This window comes from Plecotus auritus, assembly GCF_963455305.1.
Source record: "Plecotus auritus genome assembly, chromosome: 8".
Taxonomy (NCBI): domain Eukaryota; kingdom Metazoa; phylum Chordata; class Mammalia; order Chiroptera; family Vespertilionidae; genus Plecotus; species Plecotus auritus.
The window spans coordinates 162,598,136-162,614,017 of record NC_137782.1 but is presented as its reverse complement, the minus strand read 5'-3'; the positions used below and the strand labels follow the sequence as shown (position 1 = coordinate 162,614,017).

Sequence of the window (15,882 nt, the reverse complement as noted above, 5' to 3'; positions counted from 1 at the left end):
GCACCCGGCTGTGTAGGTCTGACTGCATTCAGTGGCATGGTTCATGGTGGGACATTTGTATCTACATGGAAGAGAGCGCTCATTTGTCTGCTTGATGCCCATGACAGGAAATGCTGCCTTGAGAACTGGTATGGCTGCCCAAACCCACCGCACCCTGTCTGTGTGTGCCTCCAACTCCAAGTCTGAGCAGTGGGATGGGGCAGGAATAGTTCTAAGTGGCAGGGCAGGAGGGTGGCTGTGATGAGAAAAGCAAGAATGGGCCCGACTGGTGTGGCTCAGTGGTTGAGCATCAACCTATGAACCAGGAGGTCACAGTTCAATTCCTGGTCAGAGCACTTGCCCGGGTTGCAGGCTCGATCCCCAGTGTGGGGTGTGCAGGAGGCAGCTGATCAGTGATTCGCTTCATCATTGATGTTTTTATCTCTCCCTCTCTCTTCCTCTCTGAAGTCAGTTAAAATATATTTTAAAAAGAAATGCAAGAATGGGTCTCAAAGATGCCTTAAAAATGCAGAGACTAGGAAAGAACTAATTTTTCTAATCTTCTAATTTATAAAATTTGCATCCCAGCGACAGGCATCCCAGACCCACATTGCAGATGCATTAGACTAGAGGGAAGCTGGAGAGCAAACTTGAACAGTCCTCTTATCAGGGCCCCTTGGCCTAGAACGAACGTTGGTGCAAACTAGTAAAAGGCGCCCCCTGTGGTTGGTGCAGAGTTCCACTAGTATCTTTGGGTAAGAAAACCCTGTCTCTCTCTGGGCACGTAGCCCTGGGAGAACACACAGCTTAGCGAGTGGAGCAGGGCCAGCTCTCCGGGCAGCAGCTGCACCCCCAAATGCAGCAGCTACTCCCGATCCCTGGTATCCCGGAAGTCTGTGGGTCCTCTCACAGGGGCCTTGCTGGCCAACAACAGGTTAACGCTGCTTGGCCTTGGGTTTTGAGACCACAGCTGCCTGGGCTGGTCCCCCTCGGCAGCGCTGCAGCGGGAGGTTGGCTCAGAGTCTCGGGCTGGAAGACAGTGCCCATGGCCGGGAGCTCAGAGACTTGGGCCTCTCCCAGCAGGCACTGTAGGCCCTGATCTAGCTTAGGGCCCGGCTTTCCTCTGCCAACTTCTGGCCTCAAACTGGCTCAGCTTAAGGAGTGCACATGATTTTCCACACAGTTATATCTCAAAGGTGACATGCTAGCAGCACAAAGAACTGTGTTTTAAGAGGTCCAGAATAGACAAGCTCACGGTGGTGGGACTGACCTCACTCCCGAGGCATTGGGTTACCCGCTGCCCAGCGTGTGCAGTGACGACATTCTGCCGGGACACCCCGCTCAGCGGGCTGTGTTGTCAGAGCGGTTTTGAGAAGGCTGTTATGAACTCTCCGTGGGTGAGACGGCTTTGTGGTCAGATCTGATTTCCACCTCTCAAATCACATTGGAAACTGTACCGGGGCCAGCCATGTGGGCACATTTTGAAAGACTCTAAACCAACCCTTTTCATTCTGCATCTATCAGCGGTTCCCAGCAGTTCAGAGGCTGGAGGATTGGGAAGAAAGAGAGGCTGGGAGCCCATGGGAGCCAAGGAGTCAACACTGCTTCCAGTCCCCTTTCTTGGTTCCGAAAGGCTACTGGGAGCAAGAAGGAATGTAGTTTGCCATGGCTTTGAGCCCCTAAAATTTATGTGCAGAGCATGATGCTAAGGAGCAGTGAGAGTCCTATGGGCAAAAGCACTTCTCGCTGTGCCCTAAAACAGTGGTCGGCAAACTGCGGCTCGCAAGCCACATGTGGCTCGTGAGCCGCGGTTTGCCGCTCTGTTGACTAATGAGTTTGCTGACCACCGGGATAGGGGCTCAATCACAAGGAACAACAACAGCCTGTAATTATTGGAATCGAGTGTCTAGGTCAGTGGTCGGCAAACTCATTAGTCAACAGAGCGGCAAACGGCGGCTCGCGAGCCACATGTGGCTCGCGAGCCGCCGTTTGCCGACCACTGCCCTAAAAGATAGGAGAGGGAGGCTGGAGGGTGGGATGTGGGCATCAGTGGAGTCCACATGGGGATTAGCCCTGAACGCTAGCGGGGCACCAGGGGCCCAGGCCTGAGGGAAAGAAATCCCCCAGTTAGCATATGTTTTCTATTTTAAAAACTTACCACTTTAAGCCACCAAACTCATAATATGCCCCTCGCTTTTAGCTACAGATGCTACGGCCAGACAGGGGGTTCAGAGCAGGACTCAGCAGGGCCCTTCTAGTAGAACATGGGGGCCCCAGAGCCCTTCTAGTGGAATGTGGGGGCCCCAGAACCCTTCTAGTGGAATTTGGGGGGCCCAGAGCCAAGCCCTTTCTGCTCCAAGCCTGTGGCCACAGAAGGCATAGAAGACCCTCCAGGGCAGACATGTGCTGTTGAGGGGCACTAGCCCGTATCCAGACCCCACTCTGCCTTTACCACATTCGTCTTTCATGGACAGGATTGTTGCTTGAATTAAAACGAGGTGATTTTGAAAGCATATTATGAAATACCAAGTATGAAGTTAATTCATTTACTCATTTAACAGCTACTGAACGCTTACTAGGTACAGGCACTAGGTCAGGCAGTGGTCCCAGTGTCCCAGGCCTCCTCGTAAACAGGAGCCATTCTATAGATGGTTGTTGAGTTAATGTGACATGGAGTTCCTCACAGAGTGCTGATGTAGCTATGAGGTGGGAGTGGAGGGCAGAAGGAAAGGAAATGAATGTGGTTTGAGTTCTTACCATGTGCCTGGCCTGTTGCCTCACAATACCCCATGAGTCCTCTGGGTACATTGGAGAGAAATACATGGAGACTCAAGGAGCAACTTTCTAAGACACACAGGGTAGTAAATGACAGAGCCATATTGGAATTCAGTTCTCTCGGACTCCGAAATCATGCTCTTCCCTCAGAACTGGGTGGGAATGGTTACAGGGCATTCTCCTTGCCACAGAATGACCCTGGCAGGCTCCCTCTCTACTCCATTTTTCTCCTCCCAAGAATCCCCCAGATCAATGACCCAGACCAAATCTAAGCTAAAAATGATCACTCCTGATTCTAGGCCAGAAAGCAGGAATCATGTGAAATCAAAGCAGAATGAGGCTCCATCACCACAAACCAGACCCCATGCTCCCAGGGCACAAGGTTTAGGAAGACACTAGCCTCCACGCACACTGGGAATTCCTTCCAGGGTCAGCCACCGGAGAAAAGTCTCACCCGAACCAAGGACTCCTGGCAGAGGGAGGGCGGTGTCTTTCAGAGGCATAAAGCCACTAGCAAGGACCCAGACTCATTCAAGGAGTTGTTGGTTTCCTCAGGAGATCTGGCTTTTTGAAATCTATAATAATAAAAGCATAATATGCTAATTAGACCGGACAGCCGAACGACCTTCCGGACATCCTTCCAGATGACCTTCTGGAGGAAGCCAGAGCTGCAAGGGCTGAGCCCCTTGCACGAATTTCGTGCATCGGGCCTCTAGTAAAATTATAAAGGATTTCATTTGTCCTCTGGCCTGCCCCAATCCCGAGGCCTCCGTTGCCTCTAGCTCCTTGGGGAAGATCATGGAGCTCTGTCCTCATGTTGGTTCTCAGCTCAGCATCAATGCATCCCTCTGAGGTTTAGCACCAAGAATTTATCCTAATAAAGGGTACAAAAAGAAAAAAGAGCCGAAGAAGTTATGTCTGGCTTAGCCTCCAAAACCGGCCCCTGGAACCAGTCATTGCCTGGACTTAAGAATAGATTTAGGAAAGAAAGAAGGTCAGTTTATTCATTTATCAGTCATTTAGCAGAAAATTAGGGGATTGCTGTGTTGCTGAGGTGTAGCCCCCAGAGAGGAACACAGAAGCCTCTGGAATCTACTGAACTACAGTCAACGCTGGGCCCCAGGGACCCAGAGCAGCAGCACTCGACGAGCACCTGCCTGTGGCTCGGACGGCCGCCTGGCCTTGGAGCCCAGAGCATGTAATGGAGGCCCAGCTGCCCCTCACATTCAGTTCACAAGGCCCCACTGAACCTCCGCCCAAGGCTGATCGCGTAAGTCAACAGCGTGTATACAAGAGAAATCGACCAGCAACCGCAGGCAATTTAGTTAGGATTGTTTGTTCAAGAAGGCAAAGGAAGGCCCATGGGTGGGGGTTTCCAGGGAACAGGTTTCAGTTCAGGAGAAGGAAGAACTTGATAACCTAGAAATGCCTGTAAGTAATGAGCTGTCCCTTACAAAGGATCCTCAGGCAAAGGCCTGAGGTCACCCCTCAGCAGTGCTGTTGGGGCAAGTCCTGTCCTGGACAAGGTCCTGCGATCTCTTCCCACTGGGAGTGTTTCCCATTCGTACGAAATGAGTGGTTCAGCAGGTCACGCTATGGAGCTTCAGAGGCAGGACAAAGGACTGTGGGCTGGGGTTGGCAGACTCTGTGGAGGGCCTGCTGCGCTCATGCCAGGCCTTGAGGGTGGGTAGGTTTGGGGTAGGTAGGGAGCCCCCCAACATGTTGCATGGTTCAGGAAAGTACCCTTTACCTGCAAAGTGAAGGGACTCCTACTTAGCTGGTTCCCAGAGTTGCAAAAGGGAATTAATTATTGTTTGTGATGCACTTTAAGATCCCCCGATGAAAGGCCTTGTATAAATGCAAATTATTATTATTGTCATTAAAGGTGCTAGACGTCTGGCCTGCTGGATAATGCCCTGGTTTAGCTCTGAGCAGAAAAGAAAGTGAACCCCAGGCAGAAAATTTGCTCTGCTTGTTCAGAGCAATGGTGGTAAGAAGGAGCTGGCGAGGAGGGCTGGCCCATGACTGAAAGTGAACCCCCGACTCCTGGCCAGGGTTAGCAGGAGCTCCCTGCTCTGGGAGTCAAGTGTGTGTGTCCTCTGAGGGCGGGGCCCTGCTCGGGTTCATTCCTTGGCCCCTGCAGGAGCCAATCCTTTACTGGCAGAGGAGCTAAGCATGAATGAGTGAGTGAGTGGTTGTCGCTGGTCTGAAGGGTGGAAGGAAAATGGCCAGGATGGATGTTGGCCATCCATTCTTGGGGTCTTATCTGGTGACAAAGGAAAGATGGATGAAAACCTCACACATGTGCAATGTCTTTGACGATGCTTAGTAACACTCTTGAGGGAACACCTTTAGCAAAGCACAGCGAAGAGGTCATTTGTTAATTATTGCTTCCACTTAGGAAACTGTCTCTGGCTAAAGTGGTTGGATTGATACCAAAACAATAGTGAGAATAATGGATAATAGTACATTGGACCTGGAAGTGACCTAGGAAGTCATCCCTCTAGGACACTGCGAGGTGAACGCTCACCAGGTCACATAGGGTAACAAGTGAGCCAAAAGCACAAGTCAGGCCTCCCCAGTTCTAGGCCACAGCTCAGTGCTCTGGGATAACAATACTTACCATTTTAAAGCACTTTACCGACGTAGTAGTGCTCAGCAACCCGGGTCTTGGGATGCCACATGGACTCCATGTTAAAGGACCCCCTCCTGGGCCCAGCATTTGGAGGGCACTCACGGTGCCTCCGTGTGCGCCTGGTGAATTGCGCTGCCCGTCCTGCTCTTTCTCCCCTCTCCCCCGCCCTCAGAGGCCTCATTCTTCCAGGTGCCTTAGTGCCTCCGGAACCAGATGGGCAAGCGAGAGTGAGGGAGTCAGTTCATCCCTGTGGCCCATTGTTACCACAGTCGTAATTCTACTGAAAAGCCACCCAACACAGGTTCCTAGAGAGGAATCAAGACACCACCTCCGACACGCAAACCTACAAGAGGGAGGACCCCTAGAAGGGGTTGTAAGAGCAAATGTGGGTGTAACAGGAGTTGGCAATAAACAGCTCTCGAAGTTCACTCCCTGGCTGTTGGTAATTCCAGCTTTAATGGAGGAAACTAAAAACCAACTAAGATGTTGTTTGGGAGGGAGAGGATCACCAAATAAAAAAAAAATTAGATACCTCCTATGTCCCTCCTTCCTTGTGCGGATGCGCAAGTGGCAGCGTGATTCAGTGTGGATCCCGCTCACTCCCGTGCTCTCTCCCTGGAGATCCTGGCCGTGAGGAAAGACGGTGAGCGTTCAAGTCCAGCAGCGCTGGGTCACAGATAGCACTGCCACCACCAGGTGTGCGATCCTCGCTGAGTTACTCTGCCTCTCTGAATCGTAGATTGCTCATTGGCAAAAAGAGAGCCAATAATACCTCACTGGTGGCAGCGATGTCTGGCGAGTAGTAGGCACCTCCCTTCCTTTACGCTCCCAGCATCCAGCCTATTACCACATTCCACAGGAAGACGCTTATTTTCTATCCTAATCCAGTATGTAGACCGGAAACAAATGTTTCACACAAAAATATTTCTCCTTGCACATGTGATGCACTCTTCTTCTATTTAACTTTGTTTCAATGCTCTTCAGGACCCACTAAATCGATTTCACAGCACTCGTGAGTTACACCCGTCATTTGCACAGGCCTAGTTGATACCAGGTGTGGATAATCACTTGCCCACAGTGGATGTATGAGCCTCCTTTCCTTTCTGTCCTTCCTTTCTGCCCTCTCTCTCTGTAACTGGCATATGGGCCCTCCACCTGCCCAAGTCCTGCCCTCCTGCCAGCCTGCCATGAAACACCGCCCAGCCAGCCCCCCAAGGGCCGGGACGCCAGCTGGGAGGGCAGCCTCTGGCAGTTTCTTTATCTGGAGTGGCTGCTTTTCCACCTGTAAGCCGGGAGCCAGGCATCTGGGGAGATTGTTTCAGCTGCCAGCCAGGGGATTACAGGGAAAAGAAGAGGGACCATGCCATCGTGTGCCCCTCCCCTACATCTTCAGGGTATCTGTGAGCACCCAGCTAGGAGGGTAAGTACCCAGAGAGCTGGAGTGACCAAACGCTGTGCCCAAAAGACAGAGGTGGGGCCCGAGGCGCTGCGGGCAGCATGAGCTGCAGCCCCTGGATGCTGAGAGTCCAGGGGAGAAACCAAGGGACAGCCAGCAAACAACACAGAAGCCAGAGAGGCTCTCAGGGAAGGAGAGGGTGGTTTTATGCCCCAAAGAGATGGTCTCCGAAGTGTTCCATCAGCCCGTGGGGAACCTGGCCCTTCCGTGGAGGCAGGTGCCTGGCAAGGCTGAGCAGAGGCCTTGGGGCACCTCCCACCAGAGTGTGACTTGGGGCCTGGACCCCACAGTGGCCGGGATCCACGCTCCGCGTGGTCAGCTCTGCGGGGACCCTAGCACTTCCTCTTTGAGGTCCATCCTTTGGTTTTTCCCCTGTTGCTGACTAAGACGGCGAGGGTAATTTGTGATCTTGGCGGTGACTCACCATCACTGGACAGGCGGCAGCTTCCCCCTCACCGTCCAGCACAGGTGGCCTGCACAGGAGCCCTCCTCCCGGCCGGGCCTGTGTAGCCACCCGGCATCCTGCCCAGGCATCTGTGTGACCATCAGCAGGAACCTGTGCTGAGCTCCTGCTCGTGCAGCCCTGGGCAGACTGAGCAGAGGACTTGAGGTGCCCGCTGCCAACGTACCTGCCACCGGAGGCACACCTGGAGGCGCAGATGGGGAGACAAAATGAGCACAGGGCTGCAGCTCTGCCCTGGGGTCCCTGGCGCAGATACCCCTGAAGATGTAGGGGAGGCGCAAGCGGCTGTATCCCAAGGAACTGGCCGGGCTCGGGGGACTCCATGAAGTGCCTCAGGAGAGAGAAATAGTAGGTAATTTGACCAGTTTAGAAAAGCATTTGAAAATACCCTATGTTTTAGAAGGAGCCAGATTTCATCCCAATTCTTTGATGTCTATATTGGATCCCAGTTGGTTGTTTATGGAAGTCCTAGACAGCTTTTGATTTAATTCAGCACATACTGAGATTTCAGCCGCAGCCACATGGCCAGCGAGGAGCCCGAGCTGCATAAGACGTAGTCTAGGCACCAGTCTGTACATCTCAGATCAGTGCAGACCGTCTGGGCCGAGGTGGGGGTCACGTGCCTGGAATCCAGCAGAGGGGAGGTCGATTCCAGCTCAGGACCAGGGCGCCGCCGGACCCCGAGCTTGGGGTATTTTCTGCTCAGTATGAGACCAAGCCTTTGTGTCGCGTGTTCATGTTCTTGATTTGAAAGTTTGGGCCCCTGAACATGAACCAGGCCTGCTCAGGGGTTGGCACATTTAGGGAGACTGTGGGTGTGAGCTCATTACCAGCACTTGTTTGTTCCTAAAGCCCACACTAGAGCGCCAGGCTGACATCGCCCGGGGCACAGCTGCAAAATAAGCGCCCATTGCGCCAGGCACTGGCTCACCAGGCCGCCCAGAGGTGGTGGGCAGTCTGCACGGGGGCCTTCGGAGGGATGGGGTAAAGGGCACTGAAGCAGAACCGGTCTCTGTGGAGACCTATTATAAGGATGACCCCCTTTGACACGGGGAGAGGAACCCCAAGTGAGTCAGTATTTGCAGTGGCCGTTCATGACAATGAGGACTAGACCACGAGGCATGATTAGCGGGACTAGTCATTCACTATTTACAGGACTGCTTTGATTTGCAGACCACAGTCAGTCTTCATATGACTGATTGAAAACATGTGCCAGTTAAGTCACCGCTGCCGAAGAAAACTGGAAAAAGAAATGAGCCTTGGATGTTTGGGAACTTGCCTCTATTTGCCAAAATGAATTCTGACTTGATTTATTCGTTCTTGGTTTCCTGACAATGAGGGTCGTGTCCCCGAACCACTCCTCCCACCCACCCCGCCACCGCGTTGGCCTGACTCTGGCCAACATCATACAGCTCATCTATGGTTGTCCAGAGAAAAGTATTTTTGGATCCCAGAAAGTCTACTTTTGGTCCTGTTGTGGAAGAAGGCAATTGTTTAGGCCCTTGCAGAATAACAGGTCCTACGTGAGCGAGGCTAAAGGCGGCAAAACCATAGGGCCCTCCACACGGCCGGCCGTGCTCCTGTGAGATGTGCTCGGGGGCCCTGGGGTCGGAGTGGCATCATCAGGCATCTCAGTGAACCTGCTAAGCTTGTTTCCCACTGGCAGATGGGAGCTGGTGTGAGTGGCAGCCGTGCCCGCGCAGCCGCTCCTTCCCTTCCCAGAGTCCACCTCCTTGGGCTCTATAGCCTGTTTTTATTTTCACTTCCTTAAAGCTGTACTAATTCAGATTTTCAGATGTTGACTTCATGGACTTTTGTTCTTTTGCAAAGTTTCATTTAATAAATTAAAAACTAACTCCAGTAGGGAAAACCCCTGCTGCTGAGACCTCGTTGAACAAAGATTCCTAAGTGCCTTCCTCAAGGCCTCTGAGGATGCTCCTACGGCTCCCTGTAACTCTCTTTAGGGGCCTAGAGCTCCTTCCCCAGACCCGGGGACTATTGAATTTCTCATGCGTTGTTTCCCTTGTCAACTTACTCCGGCTTCCTCACTCCAGGCCTCCTCTCAAGGGAGGGCAGAGGGCCGGCCCAGGCCTTCCATCCCGCACAGGAACTGCCTGGGGTACCACCACCTTCTGCTCAGGGCTCTGCAGTGTCCCTCACTGACCCCGCCCCATTTGTGCAGAAGTATCCCTGATGATGGCGATAACTACCGCCCCACCTCGCCACCTTGCACACGGTCACCACTTACGACACATTGGACCCTGGCTTGGCTGGTGCCCTGATTTAACAGAGGAAGAATCAAGACACAGTGAGGTCAAGTGGCGTACACAAGGTCACATGGATATCTTAGAGCCATAACTGGATGGCACTTAGAGAACGTCAAGTACAAATGTAGTTATAGCTGAAGAAAGTGAGTCCCAGTTTCCAGTGACCAACAAGCCGGGGTGGGGACTAGAACCCATGTCTTCTGCTTCGTGGTTCAGTGCTTTTTCCACTTCCCCACTGTCTCCCCTTTATGATACATACTATCCTGACCAGAAAATGGTCGATTTGAGGCCAGCTTCAATGCCCCCACCATGGGCAGTCAGAGCCCCATGATTCTTAAATGCCCTCCAATCCATAGCATCAATTCCCCCCGGCCAATAGGAGCACCCAGCAGGCTGGCAGGAGCCAGCAGGGCCTGCAGGCGCCTCCACTGCAGGGCTAACCCCGAGACGCCACACGTGTCCCCAGCAGCTCTGCACTGGATTTGAGATGCACAGTGTCCTAGCGACTTTGCTGGATGTTCACCCTGAGGCCGGCCATCTCCGTGCCTCCACCTGCCGACTCAGTGTGACAGTGAACAGTGATCCCCGATGCCGCGGGGAAATGATGAACTGAGGGCAGTGACCCTGGGACCTCTCCACACAGGGTCTGACTGTCCCCACAGACTCGCAGCCTCTTCCTCCCAGACCCACCTCGGTCCCTTGGTAACAGTTGGCATCTATTGATCATCTGTTATGACAGGCACCAGGCCAAGTCTCACTCCTCATGAGCATTGACCCTTAAGGTGGGTATTATTCCTCTCCTTCATAGGTGATGAAACTAAAACTGAAAAGGGGGTCTCTTGCCCAAGAGATATGCCAGTAAGGCAGGTGTGGCGGGCTCCAGAGCCCCTGCGCACTGCCCGTCCATCACAGCCTGCCAGCTGCAGGGCCCCGGAGGTCACCAGGCTCGGCTCCCTGCTTTATAGATGAGCCCAGAGAAGAGATTTAACCCTGGATCCAAGATGCAGAAGAGTAGACCCTCTGAGCATCTCAGTTCCCCAACCCCTCCTCCCCAGAGTCTGTCTGCTCAGCCCCTGCTGTGCCTGCGAGCTGAGACCTGAGCCAGGAGCCAGACCCGCTCCAAGTCATGGAAAACCTTCCATTTATTCTCCTAGCCTCAGACCCTGGCATTGCACTGAGTTCTGATTTTGTAAAACCGGGTGCAAAGGGCCGGGGATAAACAAAGGATCAGAACCTTCCCTCGTCCTAAGGCATGTTGAGCTCCAGTTCATCTAAAAATAAACTCCAGTGTGAGAACGAGGAGCCGGCTGCCGCGGGTCCCTTTCCTGTCTGCAGTCTTGGCTGGTCAATGGGGAGGCGAGGCCTGCCCTCCCGACCCTAGAACACTTCCAAAGCTTACATACACTTTGTCTCTGGGTTAAAGAGGTTTTTAAAGGTGCTGATGGCAGTATATACTCAGGCAGCTCTCCATTTTCTCCAATAAAAACGTGGAAGAAATGAAAGCGCTTGAAAAAATCTTTCTATGGCTGGGAGCCATCGTGATTTCCCCTCCCTTTACCCGACTTCACGAGGTGCTGAGCGGCTGCAGGCTGGTGGTCTTGTGCCTGTGAGTAGCCTTCTCCAGGCTCTTCCCTCCAGGCCACGCGGGAGGGCTGGCGGGAAAGCCCGGGGCAGAACGGGAGCCGGCAGAGCTGTCGGAAGCAGGAAGGAGCTTGCTGTAAGGCGTGCTCCCTCTTGACCACAAGGAGCAGCCCCTGCCCCCAGAAGTTCCCCAAGAAAACCAGGGCTGCTCGTTCCTCCTCCACGCTGTCTCTTGGCCTGTCCCCTCCTCATCAGGGGGTGTCTCCTCTGCTTCATCCCGGCACCCCCCTGCTCCATGAGGACCAGGAGAGGCATGTGCAGGGGGTGGGTAAGCGCTTGGGGTCTGAAGTCTCAGAGAAGGTGACAGTTCGGACCGTGTTAGCAAGATGAGGATGAAGGAGGGGTTGATCTTTCTTTCTCACTAATGGTTGACATAGTTCAAAGTTTGAGAGTGGACGACCTTTTCTTCTCCAGTACCTGAGTATGAGCATCCCTGTGCTTCTGGGTGCCGTCTCTCACCTTCTTAAACAGCATGTAATGGGCACGCCTTAACTGCTTGCAACCGGGCGGCCCTCAGTAGTCACTTAACGACAGCCACCAAGGGCCTCTGAGTGCGCAGTGGGCAGGGGTGTGGGGTCACCGGGAAGGGACGTGCTCTTGGCTTTCTAGGGCTGGCAGGCAGCCCAGCAGGTGAGACGTGCGTGTGCGTGACCGATGCCCTGGGAGAGGCATGGTGTCCACGTGCAGGGACAGGACCGGCCGGAGGCCGGGGAGGACTTGCTGGGAGCAGGGCCTTTGGCCTGAGCGTGGAAAAGGCCCCGGGGTGGAAAATGCCCCGCGTGAGGGGAGAGCAGTGGCCGGATTGGAGGGCGGAGGTCACACCCAGGACCGTGACGGGTTTCCCAGGGCCCGACATACCCAGCTACACGAGACATCACAGTGGGGAGACTCACCTGCAGCTTTGCTGGGAGAGGACCCTTAGCTTTCTTAGCTTCTCAAAGGGGGCGGGGAGAGGGGGGCAAGATCCCAAAAATGTAAAGGGGGTGAGGGGGACCTTCTTTAGAGTGTTGTGGAGCCAGAGTGGAAATCCCTGAGTGCGGCTGCAGTTTGGGGGCGAGAAGATTCTCGGTCGGTGGTGACGCAGAGGTGAAGTAGGCCTGTGTCCAGCGAGAAACCGCTCCTGCAGCGGTTTTGTTGAAAGGTAACAAGACCGAGAGCCAGAGGGTGTCAGGAAGGAGGGGACATTTGGGAGGAAGAGGGAGGACCTACAGGGTGAGTCCACCCCAGGGCCTGGGGAGAGGTGGGAACAGACGTACAAATGGGCCTGAGCACTTGCAAGTATCGAAGAGTGGGGAGCACTTCTTCGGGAACAAACACGCTGAATGGCAGAGAGACAGCAGGCCCCAGGACTGAAGTCTGGGGGAGAAATGGGGCTGGAGACCCAGACGGGGCGGGTCTCTGCTGCCCGTGGTGTCGGCGGTGTGGGCAGGCTGAGCCTGGGGCGTGGAGGCAGGGCAGGATGGAGGAGACCCCGGGGGAGAGCTGGTCTGGGAGTGGGGAGCTCTGTGGTACTCATGTCTCCCCGAAAGAGGGAAAGAGGTGAGGGGGGTCACTGGTTAAGTGCTGCAGAGGCTACGGAGGTGGGACTGAGCAGAGCAAAGTGTGACATTCCAGAGGGTGTTGGTTGACTTGGTGCTGGGGGCAGACAGGGGCCACCCATCACTGCCCTGTGCTGTGATCAGGGAGGGCCCCGTCTCTGCAGGAGGACCCCCGGGTTTTCCTGACCCCAGCACCTCTGTTCCCTGTGGCGCTTCTCACCTCCGGGCTAGAACTGCTCTCTAAATAAAGCGGACTGCGGGCTCCCTGGGGAGTGCATGAGGCCTTTGCAGTACTGGTGGCGAGTCTGCTTGGTGGCCCTTCCTAGTTCACGCCGCAGTTCTGGGAGAGCCACTTCCGGAGAAGTACGGCATGACTTCTCCGCTCTTACAAGAGTCGGGTGGAAGAGAGAAGGAGGAGGCAAGCCTGGGTAACCAGGCCTGGGGTGCCCACCCCAACCTGTCTAGCTTCCTCTCCCTCCATTTACTGCGTTTGGTTCCCAGCTCGCAGCAAGCCATCCTCTGCCCCCAAGCCACTGCCCCTGCTGTCTTTCCCGGGCACCCCTGTAATGCCTGCTCCCTTCCGCCTGCACTGATCACCCCAGGTAGGTGCCTCCTGGCACCTCCGTAAGGGCCCTTCCCACCTCAGTTGGTGTTACGTATGTGTCTGTCTCCTCTGCACCGAGACCTCCTGTGTGGCAGGTGCCATATCTGTGTCATCTCACAGCCCGGTACCCATGCCGTGCCCGGCACAGGGTGGGCCCAGCATGTGCCCCTGTCCTGATGTGCAGCGTAGGGCCTGCTTCTGCAGATTCGAATCCCAGTGCCAGAGAGGCAAACGGCAGAAGGTGCGCCCCTCCTGGCAGGAGGCTTTGACTGACAGGGAGGGCGGGTCCTTTTGATGCCCAGCCTGGCTTTCTTTCCAGGAGGCCAAGCTACATATATGGTTGGGAATAAATGGAGGCCAGGGGTTACTTAGAAATCCTTTTAAGTAGACCCTCTGTGTCTGCATGAAGTCAACGGTCCAACTGAGTGAAAAGTGCAACCCTCTCCATGTTTCACATGACGGGAACGGCGGGTGGTTGGCGTGGTCAGCCTCTGGCTTGTCGCTTGGACAGGCCCTTGCCTTTGGCCTGGGAAACAGCAGACAGAGCTGAGTACTGATGTCTCATAGGAAGGTCTGTGCACAGGCCCTTTAAGGATCCGTGCAGACGGAACAATAGTGAAGTGCATGCACCTCCCTAGGCAAAAGCCAGAGGCTTTGCATCAGGAAGCAAAATCCAACCCAAGATGCCTGAACAATAACGAGCAACTGTTCTGAGTTAGGTGGAAAGCTCCGCGTTGCACTTTTCCGAGCTGTCTGTGCTAACCACAGTTTTCTCTCCCCTCTTTCCCACCAGGGCTTATTTCAGAACCTTTGTCCCTCAGTTCCAGGAGGCAGCGTTTGCCAATGGAAAGCTCTAGGAAACACCAGTCTGGAGCGGTGGCCAGCCAGACTGCTCTGTCCACATGCGTGTCAGCACACAGGCTGCTTCCTGGAAGCCACTTGGACCGTCTTCACGGCAGCATTTTAACCCCACACAGCAGCTTCGCGAGCCCGCCTGGAGCCCAGGCTGGGGGCTGGCTGCGGTGACCTCCTCGAGCCCCCACCTCGGTTCTCCCTTTGTTTCCTTCAGTGTAGTCCTGATTGGAAGAAATAAAGTCACAAACATCATGATGCAATATTTTTCCAGGGAAAGTAAGACATCATAAATGCACACACCCTTATTCTTTGTCCCTAAGACCTCTTGTGTTAAGATTAAACCCTCTGTGTGTGTGTGTGTGTGTGTGTGTGTGTGTGTGTGTGTGTGTATGTGTGTGTGGTTTACATTTCCCACCATTTCCCACTGGGGCAGTCCCACTGGAAAAGGTGCTGCCCGAACCAAACTGACCAGCCTGCATGGTTTCAGCCGTCCACTCAGCCAGGCCCAGGCTGCAGCTCAGAACCACTGGGTCCCAGCACCAACCCCCTCCCCACCCTACAGCTCCGTGTGCACTGGTACACAGCCCATCCTGACCCCGAGGCCATCGTCAAAGTTTGCTGAATGTGTGATGAGTCCGTCCCTCTCTCCCCCTCACCCTTCCCTCCGCTGACGGGAGAGTTCTTGGGGCACCTGCAGCACTGAGGGAATTACACCTGAAAGTGGGGTCTCGGGGTTACCTCTGGCACGTCTGTGACCCGGGCTCAGACCTGGCTGCTCTGCACCGTCCAGGAGCAGAGCCGAGGACCATTGGTCCTAAGTGTGTGGCTTATCGGAGCCAGACGGGGTCTCAGGAGTCATCTTGCTTGCACCGCAGGCCCTCCCCCTGCGACTCCCTAGGGCAGTGGTTGGCAAACCGCGGCTCGCGAGCCACATGCGGCTCTTTGGCCCCTTGAGTGTGGCTCTTCCACAAAATACCACGGCCTGGGTGAGTCTATTTTGAAGAAGTGGCATTAGAAGAAGTTTATGTTTAAAAAATTTGGCTCTCAAAAGCAATTTCCATCGTTGTACTGTTGATATTTGGCTCTGTTGACTAATGAGTTTGCCGACCACTGGCCTAGGGTACAGAGCAGAGAACTGAGGCCCCAGAGCTGGGGAGTCTCCCAGAGCAGCAGCAGAGCTGGGAGCCGGGAGCCGGGAGCCAGGCCTCACTACTCGGTCACACGGCTCCCCTCACTCACACCAGCTGACTGCAGCAGCCCGCTTGGCAGCTTTACAAGATTCTCAGCTTAGTGGGGCATTCTTCCGCCCGAAGGCTCTCACGAAAGGAAGCGGGACCTGCCACAGAGGTGAGGGCCCAGCGCTGCCCTGCTGCCCTGCTGCCCCTGCTCTTCCTTAAACCACCTGCCTCCCAGGTGGAGGTGACGCGGCCCCCCCTGTGCAGGGCCGCACGTGCTTTCACCTGGGAGCCCAGTTTCCCCAGGAGCCTGCACGGGACCCAGCGCAGTCCTTCGTGGGGACTGGCGAGGCATGGCTCTCCCTCCTGGATTCTCGGCACCAGGAATGTTCTCAGAGGCCGGAGCAGAGCTGACAGACTCCCGGCTCGGCCACCTGGACGGCTGCCCAGCTCGGATCCCTCACTGCGTACTTTGCCCCTGGCCCTGAAACCTC

General features: G+C 54.7%; 1 protein-coding gene across 2 annotated transcripts in view; it reads left to right on the top strand.

The window, feature by feature from the left end:
• BABAM2 (BRISC and BRCA1 A complex member 2) overlaps positions 1-14,465 on the top strand; it is a 353,761-nt gene extending 339,296 nt beyond the window's left edge. For both annotated transcript variants that reach the window (XM_080685108.1, XM_080685109.1), the window contains exon 12: positions 14,152-14,465. In XM_080685108.1, coding sequence (XP_080541234.1) covers positions 14,152-14,215 — 64 coding nt within the window. In that variant the 3' untranslated portion in view covers positions 14,216-14,465. The remainder of the gene's footprint in view (positions 1-14,151) is intronic.
• Positions 14,466-15,882: the final 1,417 nt, after the last annotated feature.